Genomic DNA, 25,616 nt, shown 5'->3' with positions numbered 1-25,616 from the left:
GATAATTATTTAATTTTTAAGTGATTCTTCACCATTGAGAGATCGGGTGTAAAGCGATATATATCATGTTATTTTAAAAAGTTATGGATGAGTTATGAATAAACTTGGTGGATGAGTTGGTTAGGCGACAAGAACAAGCCAATTAGATTCTGGTTCAGGTCCGAATCCAGATCCGCCCTATCAGTGGGATACAAAACATAAACTGTTCAGCCTGGCGGAGGACTGTGCTCTACCGAGTGCCGTTCTAGTTTAACTTTGCTTTAGGTGGGAAGCGTGGGGATTTGCGATGCCATGCCGTCAACTTCGCTCTAGTTCAAGTTGCAATACAAGAAACACCAAAGAACTTCAACACAGGAGGAGGCCATTAGGCCCATTAAGCCTGCACAAATGGTTGTACAAAATTGTTATTGTTGAAAATGAATCATATTCTACCACAAAACTTTGCTTTTGTGTGAATTATTTTCAACAGAACCAATTTCTACCACAAGGAGCAGCACTGTGGTGAAGCTATCTGAATGATAAGTAAGCAGTATATGATTGGATGTTTCACCGGAAATCTTCGCCATTGCCCATGTCCCAAGCAGTAGGATGGCAGACAAAATCTTTGTTGTCCTTGGGGTGCTGCAGTATCGAATAATTCCAGAAGGGATCGCCCATATGTTGGAACCCCAGCGACTTGTAGAACTCCTCAGCTTTGTGGAACATCTCCTCCACTGTCCACTTCTACAAAACAAAGGAAAGAAGTGGATCAAAGGAAGGAAAGGAGAGATGTGTATTAAAATCAAGGGGGCATTTTACTAAACACATTTAATGTCCACACAGCAATTATTTATCCTACATTTAAAGAGGAACCCAAACTCAAACTTTTTTTTTCTAAAAACCATTGAAAAATCAGTAATCATGGTCTAATTTGAAGGGTAATTAAAAAAAAAAAAATTCTATGCCAATCACAAAGTGCCGAAAAAGACCTTGAGTGCCCATTTTTGATTTTGCCAGTGACGACACATTGTGAACTCACGTTAATCCTAACAGCGACTTGCCTAGAGAAACAGTGCATGTCGAGCTCGGATTCCGATACTGATTCCTCCATTATTGGCAACTCTGAAGGTTCTCAGCATGTTCAAACTAATCAGTGGGATTTTGAAGAAACTATCGGAGACAAAATTAACGATGGAAACACTTTCGGAGGAATTGTAGATCCGAATCGTTTCGAACCTTGTGCAAGCGAATCAATGAACGTGATGGCAGTGAAGAAGATGGCAGTGTTGTGTTTGTAGTGCAGATGAAAACGCCGGTTCATTACAGATTGGTAGGTTTTGTTTTTCCGTTCAATTGACAGTTTATCAAGGATTTTGTATAAATTGATCAATCAGTTGTATTTAACTCCAGAATAAATGTGACACGGACACGACGAGGAATGGACACAACACTTAGGCTACCCCGCCCAGGCACACGGTTGATGGGGGATTGTGGAGGGTGTGCGATGGTGGTGGTTATTGTGGGGGTGATGGTTGATGGGGGAGTGTGAAGGGAGGTGGAGGGGGGAGGGGTGTGTTGTGGTGTAAGATAACTGCCTTATTCGTCAGGCGTATATGCTGTGGCCTACTCTATGGAGATCTCACGCAATCCCGCTCAGTCGCAAGAGCATGTATATAAATTCACAAAATCATGGAACAGGAACAGCATTACATTACATCTCCTCTCCTTCAGAATGAAAATCAATTTAAAGATCAAATTTGTCCGGATGTTCGTGCTTTGTGGATGGTGGAGGGGAGGGGGAAATGGTGCAGGGAAGGAGGAATGGTGGAGGGGAGGAGGAGATGGTGGAGGGGAGGAGAAAATGGTGGAGGGGAGGGGGAGATGGTGGAGGGGAGGGGGAGATGGTGGAGGGGAGGGGGAGATGGTGGAGGGGAGGGGGGAGATAGTGGAGGAGAGGGGGAGATGGTGGATGGGAGGGGGAATAGTGGAGGGGAGGGGGAATGGTGGAGGGGAAGGGAGATGGTTGAGGGGAGGGGGAGATGGTGGGGGAGAGGGGGAGATGGTGGACGGGAGAGGGAATGGTGGAGGGGAGGGGGAATGGTGGAGGGGAAGGGAGATGGCGGAGGGGAGGGGGAGATGGTGGAGGAGAGGGGGAATGGTGGAGGGGAGGGGAGATGGTGCAGAAGAGGGGGCATGGTGGAAGGGAGGGGGAGATGGTGGAGAAGAGGGGGAATGGTGGAGGGGGAGGAGGTGGGGTGGTCGTGGATATTGTTAGCTATAGGGTTTTTCAGCTCTTCATATACATAGGTCAAGGTTGTGTACATAATCACCCGTGTACATAATCTGGTAGCTTGGTAGAGATGGTGTTAGTTTCGTGCGACAGCTGTTTCTTCCACTTCATCGTGAGGGTGGCATTTCAATATGTCTCTCTACTCTCAAGACTGAACTCTCAAATCTGTCTCCCTCCTCCGAATCCTGGTGGCATCTGGTCAAATCTGTTTCTGGTGTTTGTTCCCCCTCCATCCCCTCCATCACCTCAAATGGCTACACAGCTGACACCACACGTGACAAAGCCGAATGCCTCAACTCTGTGTTTGCCTCAAAATCTTGTATCCCAAACCCATCTCTCTCTGTACCCACCGTACCCAGTCGTACCCAGCTGCTCCTGGACTCTGTGTCCTTTTCTCCTGACAAGTTGGAGAAGTTTCTGTCAAACCTCGACTCTGATTCTGCAACTGGACCTGACGGCATCCGCCCACGGGTCCTAAAATCCTGCTCTGTCGCTCTTTCACTCCCTTTCTCTGTTCTCTTCACCCTCTCTTTTGCTCAAGGTCATCTGCCATCTGCTTGGAAATCAGCAAACATTACCGCTTTACACAAGAAAGGTGCAAAAACAGATCCTTGCAACTACAGACCAATCAGCCTGCTCCCAATTATATCAGCAAGGTCATGGAATCCATCATCGCTTCTGACATCAAATCCTTCCTCTTCTCCAATGGCTTGATCTCGGATCATCAATTTGGGTTCAGACCAGGTCACTCTACTCTGGACATGCTGCTTCTGCTGTCTCAACAATGGATGTAGGTCCTGAATGCCAAACAGGAAATCAGAGCTGTCTGCCTTGACATATCACGTGCCTTCGATACGGTCTGGTGCCTCGCTCTGCTCACCAAACTCTCCTCCGATGGTATCCATGGAAACCTCCACGCATGGCTTGCAGACTTCCTTTCTGGTCGCAGTCAACATGTGGCCCTGAATGGAATTCTCTCTTTTCTCCTTCCTCTTCAGGCTGGAGTTCCTCAAGGTGGTGTTCTGGACCTTGCGTTTTTTGTGATCTTCATCAATGATCTCTCTGGCTCTCTTGAATATCCTCTCTATCTCTTTGCTGATGACTCCACTCTCTGACGCTCCATATCCCAACCCTCAGATTGGCAGGCAGCAGCCTCCTCACTCTCTGCAGACCTGGAAAATATCACAAACTGGTCAAACAAGTGGAGCATGTCTTTCAATCCTGACAAATCTCACACTCTCACTTTGTCTCTCCGAAAAGACCGTCTGGACAACCTTCCCATCTATGTTCTGAACAATCCTCTCCATGAAGTTCTATCACTCAAGCTTTTGGGTCTCACTATCTGCCATGATCTTTCCTGGGAAAACCACATTTCCAAGCTGGCCTCCAAAGCCAGTCGCCGACTGGGCATCCTCCGTCGTGCGGTCCTTTCTGGGCACTTCTGAGCTCCTCAGCACATACAAGGCTTTCATCCGCAGCTCAATGGAATACTGCTCTCCCCTCTGGGTTGGTGCTCCTGCCTCACACCTAGCTCGGCTTCACGTGATTGAAACCAAAATATTCAGAATCATTGGAATCTCCCACGATGAAGCTGATTCTGAGGGCCTTGCTTTCTCTCACCGCAGGCAGGTAGGTGATCTTTCTGTCTTCTATTGACTCCTCTCCGGCCTTGCTCCCCCTGCTCTGCCTGTGCTCTGTCCCCCAAATATTCCTGCAGGACACACTAGATCTGCCAGTGACCCTCTTCTGGTGAAACTGCCAAAATCAAAATTCTCTGCTCACCTTCACTCCTTCATTCCTCTTTTCCCCCGCCTCTGGAACAAACTCCCACACTCTCTTCAAACCCTCTCCTCCCTCCAGGTCTTTATAACAGCTGTTCACCACCATCTCTTATCTTCCCCTATCCAAAACCTTGATCTTTTCTACACCCGTTAAAACACCCCAAATCCGCCTCTTTCAATCCCAACTTATTTCCTGAAATTCATAGAAGTGTTCATTTGCTTTATACCGTGTACCCCTCCCTCCTCCCCCAGCCCCCCCCCCCTTCCACAGATCTACCGAGGTCCCTGTTCGCTTCTGTTGTTGTGCTTGTGTGCTTCCTTCTCTCCCCCTCTTGTCTCCCGCTCCCTTCATTGTATGTTTTATGTGTCTGTGTATCTTTTCATGTTCAACGTGTTAGCTCTTACACGAGCCTCGATTCTGTATTTAAAAAAATTAATCCACTCTCAATTGTGGTGGAAAAACCACAAGATTTCGCCATCCCTATTCTTTCAAACAGTTCTCTATAAAATGTTCCAAGCACAAAAGCGGCCATCTTGTACGCCTGATCCACACTCGCGTATTTCGGGAAAAACGTCGTCCAATTGTGGCAAACGTAGGATCTTTTGGCCATTGGTGGAGCATGAAAGCATGTCGGTTTATATTATTACAACTACCAAGAACGCATCGACCCGGCATATTTGTAAAAATTAGAAAATTATTCGCCGTTTCAGTTAAATCATACTGCAACGTAACCTGCAAACAATATGAAAATGGCGCTCAGCTTTATGGTGTGACGTCACAGATAAGCGTGAAGAAGAAGATTTCGACTTGTAATAACAAAATTACCCACTTTATAAAGTCGTAAATCAGAAAAAGACATCATATCTATTCTGTAGGGTATCAATGGATAGATTAGCGTCGAAGTGGTCTGAGCATTTGGGTTCCCCTTTAGCATCCATCTTATTAAGTTAGTGTTGAAGAAAGTGATTTGATAAAGCTGATAAAGTAGATTAAGTAGAGTTCATTAAATAAGTACCAGTATACAAGTCATTGTGAGGAGAAAAGGACACAGAGTCCAGGAGCAGTTGGGTTCGACTGGGTAAGGTGGGAACAGAGAGAGATGGGTTTGGGATACAAGACTTTGAGGCAAACACAGAGTTAGTTGAGGCATTTGGCTTTGTCACGTGCGGTGTCAGCTGTGTAGCCGTTTGAGGTAAGGGAGGGGATGGAGGGGGAACAAACACCAGAAACAGATTTGACCAGATGCCACCAGAATTCGGAGGAGGGAGACAGATTTGACCAGATGCCACCAGGATTCGGAGGAGGGAAACAGATTTGACCAGATGCCACCAGGATTCGGAGGAGGGAAACAGATTTGACCAGATGCCACCAGGATTCGGAGGAGGGAAACAGATTTGACCAGATGCCACCAGGATTCGGAGGAGGGAAACAGATTTGACCAGATGCCACCAGGATTCGGAGGAGGGAGACAGATTTGACCAGATGCCACCAGGATTCGGAGGAGGGAAACAGATTTGACCAGATGCCACCAGGATTCGGAGGAGGGAAACAGATTTGACCAGATGCCACCAGGATTCGGAGGAGGGAAACAGATTTGACCAGATGCCACCAGGATTCGGAGGAGGGAAACAGATTTGACCAGATGCCACCAGGATTCGGAGGAGGGAGACAGATTTGACCAGATGCCACCAGGATTCGGAGGAGGGAAACAGATTTGACCAGATGCCACCAGGATTCGGAGGAGGGAAACAGATTTGACCAGATGCCACCAGGATTCGGAGGAGGGAAACAGATTTGACCAGATGCCACCAGGATTCGGAGGAGGGAAACAGATTTGCCCAGATGCCACCAGGATTCGGAGGAGGGAAACAGATTTGACCAGATGCCACCAGGATTCGGAGGAGGGAGACAGATTTGACCAGATGCCACCAGGATTCGGAGGAGGGAAACAGATTTGACCAGATGCCACCAGGATTCGGAGGAGGGAGACAGATTTGACCAGATGCCACCAGGATTCGGAGGAGGGAAACAGATTTGACCAGATGCCACCAGGATTCGGAGGAGGGAAACAGATTTGCCCAGATGCCACCAGGATTCGGAGGAGGGAAACAGATTTGACCAGATGCCACCAGGATTCGGAGGAGGGAGACAGATTTGACCAGATGCCACCAGGATTCGGAGGAGGGAAACAGATTTGACCAGATGCCACCAGGATTCGGAGGAGGGAGACAGATTTGACCAGATGCCACCAGGATTCGGAGGAGGGAGACAGATTGACCAGATGCCACCAGGATTCGGAGGAGGGAGACAGATTTGACCAGATGCCACCAGGATTCGGAGGAGGGAGACAGATTTGACCAGATGCCACCAGGATTCGGAGGAGGGAGACAGATTTGACCAGATGCCACCAGGATTCGGAGGAGGGAGACAGATTGGAGAGTTCAGTCTTGAGAAGAAAAAAAAAAGAAAAAAAAACCCTGGTGTCGAACCCTGGTGTTGGGCTAGCGGCTAGGGTGCCGGCTTAGGATCCTATGGATCCTGGGTTCGAATCCCGGTCGATCGATGAATTAACGCCAGGGGGGTTAAATCCTTCCGAGGTCGGCTAATTGAGTACCAGTTCACTGGTAATTCCCTGCTTGTCGTAAAAGGCGACAAAAAGGGTTGGCGGCAGGAAGGGCATCCGGCTGTAAAACGTTGCTTCAAAAAGGGGACCAAAAAAACAACAACAACAACCACGGTCCCCGAAAAAGGCCAACCCCCACTTTGCGGGGAAAAATGGCCTCTAAAGGTGTTTTTATTTTATTTTTTATACAAGTCATGTAATGTGGATACAACACAATCTTGATGTCCAAATGGTCTCTTTGTGTGTTGAGTATTTATGGGGTGACTTCACAAGAAGAAATGAAATGCGAGCAAAACGGTTAGTGCATTAAACCGATATCGACAAAGGTACTGACTGACATCACCTTTGCAATCATCTCTTCGGTGGCATCGATACCTTTCTTGCTGGGGTACGGAGTGACAAGTGGGTACAGGTTTGTCCAAAATCTTCCCCACATGTCTCCTGTCGAAGAATAATTCATCAAACCATTCACACAGACCACCATGATGAGGCAAACTTCACTAAACACGACAGGATTTGCTGATATAGTAGAATATCAGGTAAGCCTGCCATTTTTAAATGCCTTCTTATGACAATTAATTATCCTGGAATTGAGGTGTTCATAAAATCAGCTGAGAATAACAAGCAGTTACTGCACTGAGAATAAAAACCATAAAGAAGGCTTCATGACAAAACATGCCCACCTGACATGTCGTCCATTAATAACGACAACGTCACTAGGTAGCCTGCATACCTCCACCAGGTTGACCGGTTTATGTTTTGTACCCCACTGATAGGCCGGATCTGGATCTCGATCTTCACCAAAATCGAATCAATTTGTTCTGTTGGTGTTGGTAGTTGGGCCTGAAGAAGGTACACCATGGTCTGGTGTACCTTCTTCAATCCAGAGTGATGACATGCCAGTTCACTCTGGACCACATCACTCTGGACCCTTCTGTCCAGAGTGATGACATCGCTGTCTATGGTGCAGCATTGCTTCAGGCCCATCTACCAACATGCTGTTATGCTAAACGCCTTCTTGGTCCTTCTTGAACCCTACATCGGTTTTTATCATAATTTTATCATAACTCTTTGAGACATTGTGCTATATATCGTTTTTAGCCATATCTCGCAATGGTAAAGAATCACTTAAAGTTTAAAAAACAAATTATCGTATTCGGAGCCGGATCTTCACCAAAATCGAATCAATTCGTCCTCGTCACAAACCCAACCTCTCCATCAAGTTTCATCCAAATCTGTCCATAACACTTTAAGACAGACAGACAGACAGACAGACTGGGGTGAAAACACGACATCCACACCCTGAACAAATTTCCAATTCCTGCCCTAATTACTCCTGTGAAGGCATCGGCAAACCACCCAGTATCACGCTTACCAAAAAACTGCTTCGGCATCACAATCACATGATGTACATTGGAGAATCAATCACTACTTGTCGCAAGAATCATACAAGAATCTACAAACTAGACCATTAGACATGACAGGACTGCCAAATAGTCCTTTCAGAAGACTTTGCCTCCTGTACTCTTCTGAAATGTTCTTTTTAACAAAGAATCAGTTTTCATTGAATCACAGAAAGAAAGAACAATTCCGACAGACGATGAACTTATTAATTAGATGAATGAGACTGGATTCCCTTTTTGTTAAGGAGCCATGAACTTCATCCTTTCAATTTACCGATTTTGTTATCATCTGGTGTTGGCCTAATGGTTAGGGTGGTGGGCTTGGGATCCTAAGGTCCTGAGTTAGTAATCCTGTTGAATTAACGCCAGGTGGGGTTGACTCAGCCTGTCATCCTGACGTCAGCAAAATGAGTACCAGATAACTGGTTATTGAGAGGCATTGCATCAGCGGCAGACGCACCCACAGAAATATGATGCAACCAGTAGCCGGGTGGCTGCACACTAACCACCCACCACCGATTTTGTTGGTTGGGTAATACAAAAAACATTAAGGTGACAATGGTCGATATTTTTTACCTGCGACGCACCATAGGTCTACTCGAGGTCCGCGTGATTGTTGTTGTGGTTCTTGTTGGGGTCGATTTTTGAAATGTGCATTGTGCACCCATCGGTCGCACAGCTGCTGGACCCCACCAACATTTGTCGCTTGACTGCACCCTCCATGACACCCAGACGAAATAATATTGCCGCCATATTGGTTTTCTGGTGGGCCTAAGACACTAGGCCTGTAGGCCTCTGCTGATTATACACTACCCAGGTTTATTCCGTCAGAATTCCATTGGCTTTGTTTGTTTTGGTCGAGTGTTGATTGGAAGGGGAGGGGAGTATCAGATTTTATCTGAAATAGCCGTTACTAATTTTTCAATGGCCCCATAAATGATCCGTGTGACCATGTGATGAATCAGCTCGTTCTGATATAACCATAGCGGAAGATGTCATGGATGAGAGGTGCATCAAATTAATCTTTTAATAGCGCATTCAACATGTTTCCCAATAGCTCTGCTCATCTTTTAAGAGTACCTGTACTTTAAATGCGCGTTTCCCAATCGGGCCATTACCGGATTTTTAAAGCCAATTAACTCGCGCTTAATGGAGGTCCTGTAACCCGAAAATGGACAAAGGAGGTGAAGGTGGATAAAGGAGGCAAAAGTGGACAGAGGTGAAGGTGGATAGAGGAGGCGAAAGTGGACGGAGGAGGTGAAAGTGGACGGAGGAGGCAAAAGTGGACAGAGGTGAAGGTGGATAGAGGAGGCGAAAGTGGACGGAGGAGGTGAAAGTGGACGGAGGAGGCAAAAGTGGACAGAGGAGGCGAAGGTGGACAGAGGACGCAAAATTGGACAGAGGAGGCGAAAGTGGACGGAGGAGGTGAAAGTGGACAGAGGACGCAAAAGTGGACAGAGGACACAAAAGTGGACAGAGGAGGCAAAAGTGGACAGAGGAGGCAAAAGTGGACAGAGGAGGCAAAAGTGGACAGAGGAGGAAAAGTGGACAGAGGATGTGAAAATGGACAGAGGATGCGAACATGGATAGAGGATGCGAACATGGATAGAGGAGGAAAAAGTGGACAGAGGAAGTGAAAGTGGACAGAGGACGCAAAGTGGACAGAGGACGCAAAAGTGGACAGAGGACGCAAAAGTGGACAGAGGACGCAAAAGTGGACAGAGGACGCAAAGTGGACAGAGGACGCAAAGTGGACAGAGGACGCAAAGTGGACAGAGGAGGCAAAAGTGGACAGAGGAGGAAAAAGTGGACAGAGGAGGAAAAAGTGGACAGAGGAGGCAAAAGTGGACAGAGGATGTGAAAATGGACAGAGGCAAAAGTGGACAGAGGAGGCAAAAGTGGACAGAGGAAGTGAAAGTGGACAGAGGAGGCAAAAGTTGACAGAGGATGTGAAAATAGACAGAGGACTTGAACGTGGACAGAGGAAGTGAAAGTGGACAGAGGGTGCGAACATGGATGGAGGAGGCGAAAGTGGACAGAGGAAGTGAAAGCGGACAGAGGAGGAAAAAGTGGACAGAGGATGCAAAAGTGGACAGAGGAGGCAAAGTGGATAGAGGAGGTGAAAGTGGACGGAGGAGGTGAAAGTGGACGGAGGAGGCGAAAGTGGACAGAGGAGGCGAAAGTGGACGGAGGAGGCGAAAGTGGACGGAGGAGGCGAAAGTGGACAGAGGATGCGAACATGGATAGAGGAGGCGAAAGTGGACAGAGGATGCGAACATGGATAGAGGATGCGAACATGGATAGAGGAGGCGAAAGTGGACAGAGGAAGTGAAAGTGGACAGAGGAGGCAAAAGTGGATAGAGGAGGCAAAAGTGGACGGAGGAGGCAAAGTGGATAGAGGAGGCGAAAGTGGACGGAGGAGGCAAAGTGGATAGAGGAGGCGAAAGTGGACGGAGGAGGCAAGCGAAAGTGGATCGGGGATGCGAAAATTATATATTTTATGTCAGTTTGTGACCACAATGCGGTCATTCTTGTTTATCCATAGTCCTTCAGACTTACAAAGGAAGGTAAAACTTTTCCATATAGGCCTAATAGGAAAAAAAGAGTGAGCAGACCTTTAATGCAAACATGGCGTACTTACCCAGAAGGTGAGCAGGAATGGCCCCTTTGACACTCATGTACTGGTCACCATAAATATTGTACAGTTTCCTCCGCACGTAAGCATGCAGCTGCCGGTATAATGGTTCCACCTGGTGGGGAGGAGTGGGACAAGTTCAATATAAAATGCTTTAGGTTCATTATTGCTGATCTCCCTGCAGTGTTTGCCAGACAGGTAGAGACATACACAAATTTTGGAATTTTGAAAATTTCTAGTGTGCCTTTACTCAAGGATTGGATTCTTATAGCTGTCTTTCCTCCGTCTGTCCTACTAGACTTGAGAACACCATCAGATTTCAGACATGTGGAAGGTCTTTCCTTTGCAATCCCTCGGTTCCTCATAAGTCTTAAAAGACCTTGGACAGTGGACAGTGGACTTTCCTTCCCAAGTCCAGGATAGCTGCTCTTCTTGCTCTTTCCCACAAATGGAGCGTATAATTCTTATTATCATAATGTGTGCCAATAACACCTATTGTAAAGGTAAATATATCACAAGCTTAGCTGTAGGTGCCAAGTGATTCCTCTTACCTGCCTGTACAAATCTTCCGCATCTTTCTTGAGCTGATCTCTTGTGTACCTGTAGTTCGAGTCATTGTCCATGTTCACTTCGTAATTTGCACGCCAGTAGTCACCATAATCTTTGTAACCTGCACAAGATGTGGCACGTTATGGTGGCAACAAACACCATCACCACCACCACAACAATCGGTTGTTGGTCATGGTGCAATGTAATGCTGACTGTGACATTCAGAAACTCTGGGACTCTCCACCTGGTCTGCCTACAGAGCTGCTGAGCTTACGGTACCTCAAATGGCTCAACAGCACTTCCCTTACCATGAGGAAGGACGTGTTACCGATTTCTTTCCGATTGGGAACAAGTCGTCCAGAGCTCCAGGCTGACATAGCCAGTCAGCCTGGAGCTATAGGTGAGGGCGAGACTACCGGCTGTAACACGTGCCCTTTTGTGGTTTGTTTTCAACGTATCCAATCACGTGACTGTTGTCGCGAAGGGGTGCAATAACCGGAAGTTACGTAGTTCCGTGGGTGGCTATACAAACATTTCGTATTATTTTTCATAAAACTTTATATTGTTAGAAAGATAATTACTTCTAGCTTGTCGGAAAGTTAAAATTTTAAAGATCAGACAAGAATTAAGCGAGTTATGATTAAATAACCTACACCGTTTCCATAACTTCCAGCTGTGAGCCTGTAACACGTGCCCTTTTGTGGTTTGTTTTCAACGTATCCAATCACGTGACTGTTGTCGTGAGGATGCACTAACCGGAAGTTACGTAGTTCCGCGGGCGCCTATGGAGGATGAGTCCCCAAATGAGCATGAGCTTTCCGATTCTTCCCAGATTTGATGTCTACTCTTGCTCGAAGCAAGTGTTCTGCTATGGGTGGGGGCAGAGTGACGTCACTTCCGCTTAGTAACGGCGTCACGTGCCCTAGAGCGATAAAAACAATCACGCCGCGTGCTTGCAGTGTGCGTGCTTTGTGTTTGCAGACTTGCGCAGGAAAGTGCTAGATTTTGTGTTGTTGCAACGGTTTAACTTACGAATTTCGTCACATACTACTGGCCAATTATATCAGCATGTCTTACAACTATTTTGACAATCTTCCAAGCGAAGCTAAAGAGAAATACGAGACCAAATTATCGGCAATTGGCCTTGCAATTTGTCCGTACCGGTTACCAGCAAGTGCGTGGATCAACGACCTGACGGCCTGGCCGGATGGTCAGTTCGCGGATGTGTACATGTACCTCACGAGCACACCAGGTATGAAAGTACAGCCGGGTACTTTCACCCGCTGACACCTGACAACCGAACGGCCGATGAAAGCAAACACGCGTAGCAATGCGCGCGTACATGTATATACATGCGTGATACACACAACAGTTACTTACTTATATTTTCAGTAGCTGTGATGTAATGAAAATACTAACTGAAGTTAAAAGTAATAGTTTATATTTAAACTTACCCGGCCATGCAAGTGCAGTGGGCAGCTTGCACTACTCCATCACTGTTTGTGGCCAGCCATGGGCGATGTGAAGGGTCATTAGCCCGCTGTGATGGACGGACATCAGCTTTCAAGATAATCAACCCTGTTGCAGACTTGACATGATGTACTGTCTGCACGAAGCCAACAGTGAAGTACCGATGGGCCTCCAGTGACTTAAAAGCCTATTGCTGCAAGCTATAAGTTGTTGCTGTATATAAGTTGTATAGCTGTTGCTATAAGCTGCCCACCCACTGCACTTGCATGGCTGGGTAAGTTTAAATATAAACTATTACTTTTAACTTCAGTTAGTATTGTGGTGCTGTGCACACACGACTCGATTGCCAGAGAGGTAGGCCACAACGCGTGGATACAAACAAGAGTCTTTATTACTCGCATATCAGCACTGAGCGGGCTCAACCTTAGAGCCCGCATATATGTCCCGAGGCCACGCCTTGCCCCCGGGCGTGGCCGATCGGCCGAAAGGCGGGGCATGTATTTCAGTTCTCCGCCTGGACGCTCGTGCCACCCACTGGTGCGCGGAATTATTGACCCTTGTGCCCGCCACACGCGCTCCCCCAGAATTCCCACGCACCTGAAGGGTGAGCTTGCAGGGAAGCCGGATGACCCGGCCGAAACGCCCCCTGGCGATGCGTGCAGGGCTGGGGGGTAGCGGGACGGCGGGGCTGGGGGGTGCCGGGGCTCTGACTGCCAGGGGGCGGCCTCGACGCGGAGGTAGAGCTGCTTGCGGGGGGTGGTCCAGATCGAGGTGGGCTGGCTTGAGGCGGTCCACTGAGATACGATCCGGGGCACCGCCGATGTCGACGGTGAAATATTTGTCCCCGGTCTCCAGCACGCGGAAGGCCCCGTCGTACAGGGGCCGTAGCGGTGCCTGGTGGGCGTTGTGCCGGACGAAAACGTACTCCGCCGTGCGAAGCTCCGGGGCGACGTGGGAGGACGGGCAACCGTGGTGTGCCGTCGGCACCGGGGCGAACCTCCGGGCGGACTCCTGCAGGGTGGAGCGCTGTTGCGCGGCGGACCAAGGAGCCGTTTAGTCGGGGATAAATTTGCCCGGTACCCGCAGCGGTTGTCCGAAGACCAGCTCCGCTGAGGACGCACGCAGGTCGTCCTTGGGCGCCGTCCTGAGGCCCAGCAGGACCCAGGGGAGCCTGTCGGCCCAGCTGCCGTAGCGGAGGCTGGCCCGGGGCACGGCCTTCATCGAGCGATGAAAGCGCTCGCACAGGCCGTTGGCTTGGGGGTGGTAGGCCGTGGTGCGGTGCAGTTTGACGCCGAGCCCTTGCGCCACCGCGCCCCAGAGCTCCGAGGTGACCTGGGGGCCGCGGTCGGACGAGATGTCCGAGGGGGCACCATACCGGGCAACCCAAGTGGCGATGAAGGCTTGCGCCACATCAGCCGCAGACGTCGCCGCCAATAGCACGGCCTCCGGCCACCGTGTGGTGCGGTCCACCATTGTGAGGAGGTGGGTGAACCCCCGCGAGGGGGGCAGAGGTCCCACCAAGTCGACGTGGACGTAGTCGAACCGACGCTCTGGCACCGCAAACGGGGCCAACGGGGCCTGGGTGTGGCGGTGGACCTTTGCGCGCTGGCACGCGAGGCACGTCCTGGCCCAGTCGTGGACGTCCTTCCTGAGGCCATGCCAGCCGAACTTCGCCGCGACGAGCTTCTGGGAGGCCTTCGTGCCCGGGTGGGACAGGCCGTGGATGGCGTCGAAAACCGGGCGCTGCCAGCCAGCAGGCACGATGGGGCGAGGCCGGCCGAGGGAGACGTCGCACAGGAGGGCCGCGCCCGCGACGTCGAACGGCACCTCGGTGACGCGGAGGCCCATGACGGCGGTCCGCAAGGCCTGGTCGCCGGGGTCGGCGGTCTGGTCCTCTGCTATCCGGGCATAGTCGATCCCGAGGTGGACCGCTTGCGCTATGGACCGGGAAAGGCAATCCCCCACCGGGTTGTCTTTACCCGCGACGTGACGGATGTCCGTCGTGTACTCGGACACGGCAGAGAGGTGACGTTGCTGCCGGGCCGACCATGGCTCAGCGACCTTGGCCATCACGAACACAAGGGGCTTGTGATCAACGAAAGCCGTGAACGGGCGGCCCTCGAGCAGATGGCGGAAGTGTCGGACCGCCAGGTGGAGCCCGAGCAGCTCGCGGTCGAAGGTGCTGTAGCGGCGTTCGTGCAGGCAAAGCTGCCGGCTAAAAAACGCCAGGGGCTGACAAGCACCACGCACCCACTCCTCGTGCACCGCACCCACCGCGTAGTCCGACGCGTCGGTGGTGAGGGCGATCGGTGCATCGGGCGCCGTGTGCGTCAGCATGGTGGCGTTGGCCAAGGTCAGCTTTGCGCCCGCAAACGCCATGGCCATCGGCTCCGACCAGGCGATGTCACCTTTGCCCGGCTTCCCCCGGAGGGCCTCGTGCAGGGGGCGGAGGAGCTGGGCGACGCGGGGCATGAAGCGGTGGTAAAAATTGACCATGCCCAGGAATTCCTGGAGCCCCTTGATCGTGCGGGGGCGCGGAAAACTCTTGACGCCCTCCACCTTGGCCGGTAAAGGGACGGCCCGATGCCTGGTGATGCGGTGCCCCAAGAAGTCGATGGCGGCGACGCTGAAGCGGCACTTTGCGGGGTTGATGATCAGGCCATGCTGGCCCAGGCGTTCGAAAAGCGTGCGGAGGTGGAGCAGGTGCTCCTCCCGGGACGCGCTCGCGACTAGGATGTCGTCCAGGTAGACATAGATGAAAGGTAAGTCACGCAAGACGCTGTCCATGAGCCGCTGGAACGCCTGGGCCGCATTCTTCAACCCAAAAGGCATCCGCAGGAACTCAAAGAGGCAGAAAGGGGTGATGACGGCTGTCTTTGGGACATCATCCGGTTGTACGGGGACCTGTTGGTAGCCCCAGATGAGGTCCACCTTGGAGAACACGGTTGTGTTTGCCAACCGGGTGGAAAAGTCTTAGATATGCAGGACCGGGTAGTGGTCGGGGGTGGTGGCATCATTGAGCCGGCGGTAGTCATCGCACGGCTGCCATCCGCCGCCGGGCTTCGGCACAATGTGCAGAGGAGAGGCCCAAGTGCTGTTGGAGCGCCGTACGATACCCAGCCGTTCCAGCGTGGCGAACTCCACTTTCGCCATGGCTAGCGTCGTGGGGTCGAGGCGGCGTGCCCGGGCGTAGACTGGTGGCCCGACCGTGGGGATATGGTGCTCCACCCCGTGTTTGACGGCCACCGCTGAAAAGGTGGGCCGCGTGAGGGCTGGGAAACTGGCGAGGAGGCGGGTAAACTCGTCCGCTGCCAGAAGCGTACAGACTAACCTCGCCGGGACGGAACCTTTCAGCAAGCCGCTTGGCAAGCCGCTCAGCGAACAAGCGAGCGAGCTGAAGGTTTCGGCCTGGACGAGACGTCTGCGCTTAACGTCGACCAACAGCCCATGCGCACATAGGAAGTCCGCGCCAAGCAGGGCCATTGGCACGCTGGCGTTGACGAACGACCATTGGAACCGCTGCCCTCCGAACCGCAGTGAGAAGCAACGCTTCCCGAATGTGCGGATGGGTGTACCGTTGGCGGCAAGCAAAGCGGGGCCCCGGCCCGCGGCTTGCTTGTCGGACGCGGAGGCAGGGAGGAAGCTTACCTGCGCTCCCGTGTCGCAAAGAAAACGGCACCCGGACGACGTGTCCGTGATGAACAGGAGGCTGCCGGCTGCCGGAATGGCCGACGCTCATGGCCGCAAGTGAGCGCCGGCCCGGTCATTTCCCGACCCGTCAAAAGAACACGGCGGGCGGCACGTTTTAGCCTTGCGGCCGAACCTGGCATGGTAGTAGCACCAGGTTTGCGGCAATGGCCCCCGCGGTGGCCGTGCCGGCGGCGGTGGTGGTGGCGGCGGCGGTAGTGGGTGGGGCATAGCTGTGGCCACGAGGGAAGCAGGGGGCACTGTCGACTCCGCGCCGGGATCCACTACGGCAGCACCGTACACCGACCGCGTGTCGCAGGCCGCGACATACTTGTCGGCCTCTCCAGCCAGGGCGCGGGGTTCCTTTGTTTTGGAACCGGCCAGTGCGAGGCGCACCTGTACAGGTAGCTGGCGTAGGAAAAGTGCTCGGAATAAGAAATCCGGGCGCTGGTCTCCAAGCAGGGACAGCATGAAATCCATCTGGACAGATGGTCATGTGTCGCCGAGGGCGGGAAGGTCCAGGAGGCGGTCGGCACGTTCGACCTCCGTGAGCCCGAACGTGGCGAGGAGGAGACGTTTGAGTGCCTCGTACTTGTGGTCGCCCGGCGGGCACCGAAGGATGGACACGACGCGGGCGGTGGTGCCGGGCCCGAGGGCGGCGACCACGTGGTAGTACCTGGTCTCGTCCGCCGTGATGCCCCGGAGTTGGAATTGAGCTTCGGCCTGCACAAACCAAATGTCGGCTTGCCCTTCCCAAAACTCCGGGAGTTTGATTGCGACGGCGTTGGTAGCCATGGCGCGTTCGGTGGTCAGCAACGGCTGAACCAATCGGGGTCACCAGTGTGGTGCTGTGCACACACGACGCGATTGCCAGAGAGGTAGGCCACAACGCGTGGATACAAACAAGAGTCTTTATTACAAGCTCGCATATCAGCACTGAGAGGGCTCGACCTTGGAGCCCGCATATATGTCCCGAGGCCACGCCTTGCCCCTGGGCGTGGCCGATCGGCCGAAAGGCGGGGCATGTATTTCAGTTCCCCACCTGGACGCTCGCGCCGCCCACTGATGCGTGGAATTATTGACCCTTGTGCCCGCCACAGTATTTTCATTACATCACAGCTACTGAAAATATAAGTAAGTAACTGTTGTGTGTATCGCGCATGTATATACATGTACGCACGCATTGCTACGCGTGTTTGCTTTCATCGGCCATTCAGTTGTCAGGTGTCAGAGGGTGAAAGTACCCGGTTGTACTTTCATACCTGGTGTGCTCGTGAGGTACATGTACACATCCGCGAACTGAACATCCGGCCAGGCCGTCGGGTCGTTGATCCACGCACTTGTCGGTAACCGGTACGGACAAATTGCAAGGCCAATTGCCGATAATTTGGTCTCGTATCTCTCTTTAGCTTCGCTTGGAAGATTGTCAAAATAGTTGTAAGACGTGCTGATATAAGTGGCCTGTAGTATGTGACGAAAGTCGTAAGTTAAACCGTTGCAACAACACAAAATCTAGCACTTTCCTGCGCAAGTCTGCAAACACAAAGCACACACACTGCAAGCGCGCGGCGTGATTGTTTTCATCGCTCTAGGGCACGTGACGCCCTTACTAAGCGGAAGTGACGTCACTCCACCCCCACCCATTACAACGACCCTCACCGTTCATCTTCGCCGCCTTGTTTTCCAGTTCGACATATTCCTCATAGAGCGATCGTGTGGACCATCCGACTGTCTCGCGCCAAAATTCCCATGCCTGGAGCCGCTTGATGTAGTCCGTGCTGTTTGCCATGATCTCATTCAAGCCTGGATGAAGTGGGAGAGGAACATAGATGGGGAAACGTTCTGAAAGTGTGGTGAAGACTTATACACAATGCATGGGCTCAACATCCGTAGTCTTCTTGCTATAAGGAATTGTATGTTGGACCAGTAGGAAATTGTGGGGATGCATGTTGAGTGGAGAGCAAAGTTTTGGTGTTGATTGGTTCGGGCTTCTACTGGGTGATGACCGTACCAGAATCCAATGTCATGTGACTTCCGTTCAGGAGTACAGTGGATGTGCTGTAGATGTTTTGCATCTCTCTCAGAACCTCGTTTAGCTAGGGAAGGCAGAGGGGGTATCGGGTGTCAATGGCCAATACCGAACAATCACAATCTATCTTGCCATGATACCTGATGGGATCTGATTTCATTCAAAATCACCATTCTGGTGGAGTGTGACAACAATGGGGAGCTGTCTCACAGAGAACTCAGTCCTTCAGATGGGGTTATGGATTTATTTCAGTTGTGGATGTCCAAGATCCCATTATTTATTTAGAATTTATTCTGCCATTGCAATTACCACTATGAGGGGCATTCAAAAAGCTCTACCAATGAGATACTTACAATCGTCCAAGAAATTCTGAGTTTTTAGCTTTAATTTTCCAGTATACAAGTATGGCAGTCGGTATAATCAGAATTATAAATATTTTCTTGTTAATCATAATCTTACTTATTTATACAGGTTGACCCAAACATTGAAGCTACAGTATGTAAAAGCTCTGCTGACATTTTGTAGGATATCCTACAAAAAATTAATTCCGGAAAAAAAGTTATTGTTTGACTTCAGGCATGGACAGCCGGTTCGTGAATGATTTGGGTAAAAAAAAACGGCGAATGGCAAACCATGAGCCAATAAATTCCACATTCCTGTGCCACCTTCAGTCGAACATCAGGCATTGACAGCAGGTTCGTGAAGGACTTGGACAAAAATCGTACCCAATCTGAATGTTGCTATATTCAGTTAATGGCGAAACTGCAAATGGGAAATCCACGAATGTTACGGATGAAAATCCTGACGTGATTTCTTCATTCTGCTTTAAACTCAATATCTCTATATTTTCATTCCAAACAGCATCATTCATCATTCCAATCAGAAATTAATAATACAGTATTAATATATCAAAATATAGTGTTAAATCACGATTGCATTGAGATATTATCAAATCAGCGAACCGTCGTCATCTGTTCACTTCCGGATTCGGGAGCAACGTCCGTGGCGATCGCATTTCAAAATCATAATTGTATTGAGGAATTTCTGAAATCTCCTACCTACCTTATGACACCCGCTGGGACCCCAAAACGTTCCACAGAAGGTTATTATATTTCCTTTTAGTAAAATAAGCAACTATAATGGTTACTAAGCACTGTCCCCCTGTCATGTGACCAGATCCTCAGCTCTGATTGGTGGAAGTTTGTGCGAACATGCATACATACACAGACAAACGCTGTTCAAGACGACATTGCCCGAAGGGCTATGCCATAAAAATTAGGCATTGGTGCTTGCACCATCATCATATACACCCAGCCTAGAGATTATCTCAATGATCTTCAGATGTGCTTTGATAACCCAGTAAAAACTTTGATAACCTACAACCGAATGGTTCCAGCAGTGGTGCAGTGGACCTCAAATGCATACTTAAGAATAAATAAATAAATAAAAACAACAATTACCATCATCAGGAATTCCTATAAAACGCATTCACAATTACCACTTTGGACTCCTCACCCACCCGTTTGTAATCAGCATCAGGAAGTACGTTGATGCCCATCTGGGAGAGCTTTTCAAGCTGGCGAAGGTCTGTTACATTGGCATCTTTCACTGAGAAGTTTTGTGCTTTCTTAGCCCATTCCTTCGAGAAGTCACTCCAGAGCTTGGCCTGTGCGTCCTGCAAGATTTATGAACTGCTCAGAACCTGCGCTCCCTCATGAGGACACACCTCACACGTTTACGAAACATCTACACCGACCAAGACCTGAGGATAAACATTCAAACTCAGGACCTTAGGATCCCAAGCCCGCCACCCTAACCATTTAGGCCATCACCAGGTATATACATATTGATATACTGGTGTATACTAGTATATATATACTGGTGGGGTATGCTTACACATTGTGTAAGCAATAACAAACCGTGCTCCATACATAAGTACATAATAAATAGAAGCTTTATAATGATAGGCAAGCATCACCGACCTGCTGCATGATATGAAGTTTTGTTTTTGTTTTCTTTTTACGGACAGGTTTACTGCTTTTATGTAAGTTTCCATTGAGATTTTTATTTCACAGTTTACAGTTAAAGAAATTACAATTTTCAAATGCGAATTATTGATTCTTTTTTCTTTGATTTGAAAATGGAAAATTATTGATTTAAAATTATTATTTTTACATACGCGTTTACGGTTTTTAACATAAATTTTCATTTACAGACGCTTTCGACAATTCTGGGATTTTCCCCAGTGTACCAGCTTCAATGTCAGAGAGCCCGCCAAATTTCAGCTTTCTAAGGGACCTGAAAGGTACCAAACATTAATACCAGTCAATCAGTAGTTAAAAAGAGCTATACATATATATATTGTTGCGGTTTTGGGAATAAAGGCAATCCCCCACCCCCCATAGTTAGTTACACCACAACATGTAGCCTCGCTTAGTTAGTTATTTCTTATTAAATGTGAAGTATAGTCTCCTTCCCAGTGTTAGTATGCGTTGAGGCAGGTAGAGTAATGGTAGGCCTCATTGAAGCCTGAAGTGCCGTGTCATGGGCCTTGGCCAAGTCTTGCAGGCCCGAGGGAGGAGCTGGAGGGCGTGGCCGGTAAGCAGCGAACAGCCAATGGGAGCTAGAGGGAGTGGCCAATAAGTTACAGCCAATGGAGGCTGAAGGGAGTGGCCGAGGGTGACCAATAAGGGGCTGTCACGACACGTGACCCCGGGCGGCCAGTGGAGGCCCGTGGAACATTCGAGTGGGGCTCCGGGGGGGCTATAAAACCCGGCCCGGACCCCCGCTCTCTCTCTCTCTCTGGATTCGCTCTCTGGATTCTCTGGCTCGGCACTCTGGTCTCTCTGCCTGGACTCCCTGAATATACGCGCGCTTTTGCCTCGCTGACCTTGAGATACGCTCCTCGGTTTCCTGCTACGTGCATGTCTGCGATCAACGCCCCTGCCGCGAACATCCCCGGCTGTAGTGTCCTGGGGTTGGAGCGATCCTTAGGGGTATCTGCCAAACGAGCCCGTCCGGGCAAACTGCAAGAACGGCCGCGCTTTGGGCGCATTCCCCTCTTCCTCCCCTTCCCCGAACGAGTCTGAGGGCCCTTGTCTGGGAACGTAAGTAAGGCCGTTAAGATTCTTCACTGTGTCCCTTTTCTATTAATAGTGTACAATTGTGAATAAATCCTGTGGTTTTGTTTCCAGCCTGGCCGTCATCGTCCTTTCACCATTGACCTAGCATTGCACGAATTAAAACCGCTCGATCGGGTTCCATAGTGTCAACGGCATGAGTTACTCGACGCACAACCGCTCGGGCATTAAATACCAGCATGACTCGTGCGAGGTTCAGTCCCCGTTCTCACAGCTGCGTGTGTCGAAGGTACTCGGGTCGTGACCGTTAACCCTTCCACGCGTGGCTGTGGGCTCGGCAGCTGGAATTGCTTAGCAATCCACCCCCCACGAGTGTAGTGTGGGTGGCGGCCTCATGGACTCGGAACTCGAGCGGGAGCAGGGCTTAACCCCCCCCCCCCCCCCCTCAGTACGTCGATGAGCTCGAGATCCGCAACAATATATATATACTAGCTGAAGGCACCCGGCATTGCCCGGGTTCTTTTTGAATGAATTTACTACTATAATTCAGCTTTTACTCGCGGCCATAGAAGATTGACTACTATAATTCCGCTCAGCTTTTAATTGCGAAATGGGCCCAGCCCAGCCGAGGCGGCCTCGACCGTCCTCGCCACCTCGCCTATAACCTTCCCAGGGCCCATCGCGACATTTTTAGTTCTTTTTGAATTAATTTACTACTATAATTCAGCTTTCACTCGCGGCCATAGAAGATTGACTACTATAATTCAGCTCAGCTTTTAATTGCGAAATGGGCCCAGCTCAGCCGAGGCGGCCTCGACCGGCCTCGCCACCTAGCCTATAACCTTCCCGGGGCCCGTCCCGACATTTTTTATGTCACAGGTTTCCTCCTATCTTTTTACCGTTCAAGAGATTAGCGCGCGCAGACAAACAAACAAACAAAAACTTTCTTATATATATATATATATATATATATATATATATATATATATATATATATATATATATATATATATATATATATATATATATATATATATATATATATATAGATAGATATACACGCATGTATTGTCGTGTCAGCCCAGGCGGTTAACACCGCTGGGTGACGAATAGCCGCAACGGTGATTAATTCCGAGGCACGTAGCCGAAACTATGGCGGTTGGTCCATCGTACACAGGTGAAGGACACAAAGCGCTTACAGTCGTGTCTAAAAATATTAGCACCCTTGCACTTTTTTCAAATAATTCACCATTTCTTCCAGAAAATTGTAGAAATTTAAAAATCTTTTGGTATCCATATATGTATTTCTTTTGCAGTGGAGAAAAACAAAAAAAGCTGAAAAAATCCATTTTTTGACCCCACTGCTGCTGAGAGAGAGACATAACAAAGCCCGACTGGAGTTTTCCAAAACACACCTGAACAAGCCATCACAAGCCTTCCCTCTGGGAGAATGTCCTGTGGACAGATGATTAGAGCTTTTTTAGTAAAGCACATCAACTCTATGTTTACAGAAAACAAAATGAAGTCGTCAAAGAAAAGAACACCTTCCCTACAGTCAAACATGGAGGAGGTTTCGTGATGTTTTGGGGTTGCTGTACTGCCTCTGGCACTGGGTGCCTTGAATGTGTACATGGCAAAATGAAATCAGGAGATTACCAAGCATTTTGGAGTGCAATGTTCAACCTAGTGCCAGAAAGCTGGGTCTCCTTCTAAGGTCATGGGTCTTGCAGCAGGACAATGACCCCAAACACACTTCAAAAATACCCAGAAATGGTTCAAGACAAAATGCTGGACTGTTCTGAAGTGGCCAGTAAAGAGTCCAGATCTAAATCCCATTGAACACCTGTGGGGAGATCTGAAAACAGCAATTGGGAGAAGGCACCCTTCAAATCTGGGAGAACTGGAGCAGTTTGCACAAGAAGAGTGGGCCAAACTGCCAGTAGAAAAGTGTAGGAATCTCATTCAAGGCTATAAGAAGTGCTTGACTGCAGTTATTTTGTCCAAAGGCCGTGCTACCAAATATTAAGTCTAGCGTGTCAATAATTTTGTCAATGCCATTTCATTTTATTTTCTGATTTAAAAGGATATATTAAGTTCTGAATCAAAAACAAAGGTTCTGTAATATTAACAGTGAAATGGAGAATTGTGAAGACCAAATACTTTTGTCAATGTCAACTTATTTTTCGGGAAAATTGTGAGTTATTTGAAAAAAGTGCAAGGGTGCCAATATTTTTGGCCACGACTGTACTTCAGACGGAAGCCAAAAGGGTTTATTCTCGGACCCAACACCATGCAAACAAGACACAACAAATGAAATGCAACAATAGGATTTAATGACAGTAAATGAAATGTGAAATAAAGGTTGAGGTAAAATAAATCCTACTTCGCTACTTTGATGGACTATCCACGTAGACACCAAAAGCACACAAGGGGAAAGACAAAATAAAATAAATGTTTTGTTTTTAGTCGGCCGGCACTGAGCTTGCTCAACGAGATCGTTTAATGAAGTCGGCAGTGCAGGGTGGCCAAGTCCAATGCTTCCCGAGCCTGAGCGCCCAATGTGGCACCGGGCCGACGGCGGCGACGCGCACAGAGCCGTCGAGCAAGCTGTGAAGACCGTCCTCTTTTTGCTCTCTCTTTCTTCGTCTGAAGCGCCAAGAGCCCCGTAAACCGCCGCCTTATTGCTCCTCCTCATGATCGCAAAAGTTCCACAAAAGATCCAGAAAGTCTCCTCACAGGCGCACACGAGACCAAAAAGCGACCGCCAAGGACAAAAGCCTGTCCGAGAGAGAGAGAGAGAGAGAGAGAGAGAGAGAGAGAGAGAGAGAGAGAGAGAGAGAGAGAGAGAGAGTCTTCTTCTTCCTGCTCTCGAATCTTCTAGCTCTGGCGTCACGCTATCCAATCGCCGAGGTCTCTCGAAACACCCCATGGTCTTGCTTGACCAATGATGAAGTTTGGGCCGTGGCCTGCCGGCTTGCTCTCCTCTGGAGCCTGGGTTAGCCCGATTGGGAATGTTCTGTGGTTTTGTCGGATATTGTTGGTTAATGGGAGGTTGTTGTTGTTGTTGTTGTTGTTGTTGTTGTTGTTATTGTAGCGAACATGAGTTTTATTGGCCAGCCTTGTATTTGTAAAAAACGTAGGGAAAAGCCACAGGAGGCAATCACAAAATGGGGGAAAACGACCTTAACCCCTATCTAGATAACACCTCTCCACCCGCCGTATGAAGACATATGAACAACCTTAAGCTCCAATTTCCCTACTTAATACATCGAGATGCCTCCTACGCGTTCAAGGTCCATGCTACACCTATACAATCCTATCTGTCACTATGGTATTTCATCCTCTACCCCCACAAACGTAACAATAGAAATGGGGAAGGAAGGAACATGTATAGGACATGGGATGAAAAGGTAAGTGGAGGAAAAAGGAAGGGGGTGGATGGAGGGATGGGAAGTGGAGGGAGGGTGGGGGATGTGCGGAAATGATGGGAAGGGGCAGTAGAGGGAGGGGGAGAGGGAGAAGTAATGGGGAGGAGCAGTAGATGGAGGGAGCGGGGCAGTAGAGGAACGGAGTGTGGGGGTGGTGGAAGGTGGCGGGGGAAGGGAGAAGTGATGAGGAGGAGCAGTAGGGGGATGGAGTGTGGGGGTAGTGGAAGGGGGGAGAGGAACAAGTGATGGGGAGGCAAAGTAGAGGGAGGGAGGGGGGTAGTAGCGGGACGGAGTGTGGGGATGGTGGAAGGTGGCGGGGGGAGGGAGAAGTGATGAGGAGGAGCAGTAGGGGGATGGAGTGTGGGGGTAGTGGAAGGGGGGAGAGGAAGAAGTGACGGGGAGGCAAAGTAGAGGGAGGGAGGGGAGTAGTAGCGGGACGGACTGTGGGGGTAGTGGAGGGGGGAGAAGGAGAAGTGATGCGGAGGAGCAGTAAAGGGAGGGAAAAGGGGTAGGGGAGGTTGGGGGGGGGGAGGTTGGGGGGGGGGGGGGGGGAGGGAATAGGAGAGGAGGGAGGCAGCGGGGAAGAGGGAGTGCCCGCGAATTTTTTGTATGCAGATCATGGACCTTTGAGTGAAACAACAACTAACACGGTAAGCTTGAG

At 49.8% G+C, this 25,616-nt stretch overlaps 1 protein-coding gene across 2 annotated transcripts in view; it reads right to left on the bottom strand.

Moving 5' to 3' along the window:
• The window catches only part of ACE2 (angiotensin converting enzyme 2), an 86,850-nt gene that overhangs the window by 46,364 nt on the left and 14,870 nt on the right, over positions 1–25,616 (bottom strand). For both annotated transcript variants that reach the window (XM_068113735.2, XM_068113734.2), the window contains 7 exons: positions 19,967–20,122; positions 18,430–18,514; positions 18,078–18,221; positions 11,264–11,382; positions 10,719–10,827; positions 7,018–7,115; positions 551–723 (listed from right to left, as the gene is read on the bottom strand). In XM_068113735.2, the coding sequence (XP_067969836.2) occupies positions 551–723; positions 7,018–7,115; positions 10,719–10,827; positions 11,264–11,382; positions 18,078–18,221; positions 18,430–18,514; positions 19,967–20,122 (884 nt within the window). The remainder of the gene's footprint in view (positions 1–550; positions 724–7,017; positions 7,116–10,718; positions 10,828–11,263; positions 11,383–18,077; positions 18,222–18,429; positions 18,515–19,966; positions 20,123–25,616) is intronic.

The sequence above is a fragment of the Myxine glutinosa genome, chromosome 4, assembly GCF_964187855.1.
Source record: "Myxine glutinosa chromosome 4, kmMyxGlut1.1, whole genome shotgun sequence".
Lineage (NCBI taxonomy): Eukaryota > Metazoa > Chordata > Myxini > Myxiniformes > Myxinidae > Myxine > Myxine glutinosa.
The sequence above is the reverse complement of the archived record's forward strand: the minus strand, read 5'-3'. Positions and strand labels throughout refer to the sequence as shown.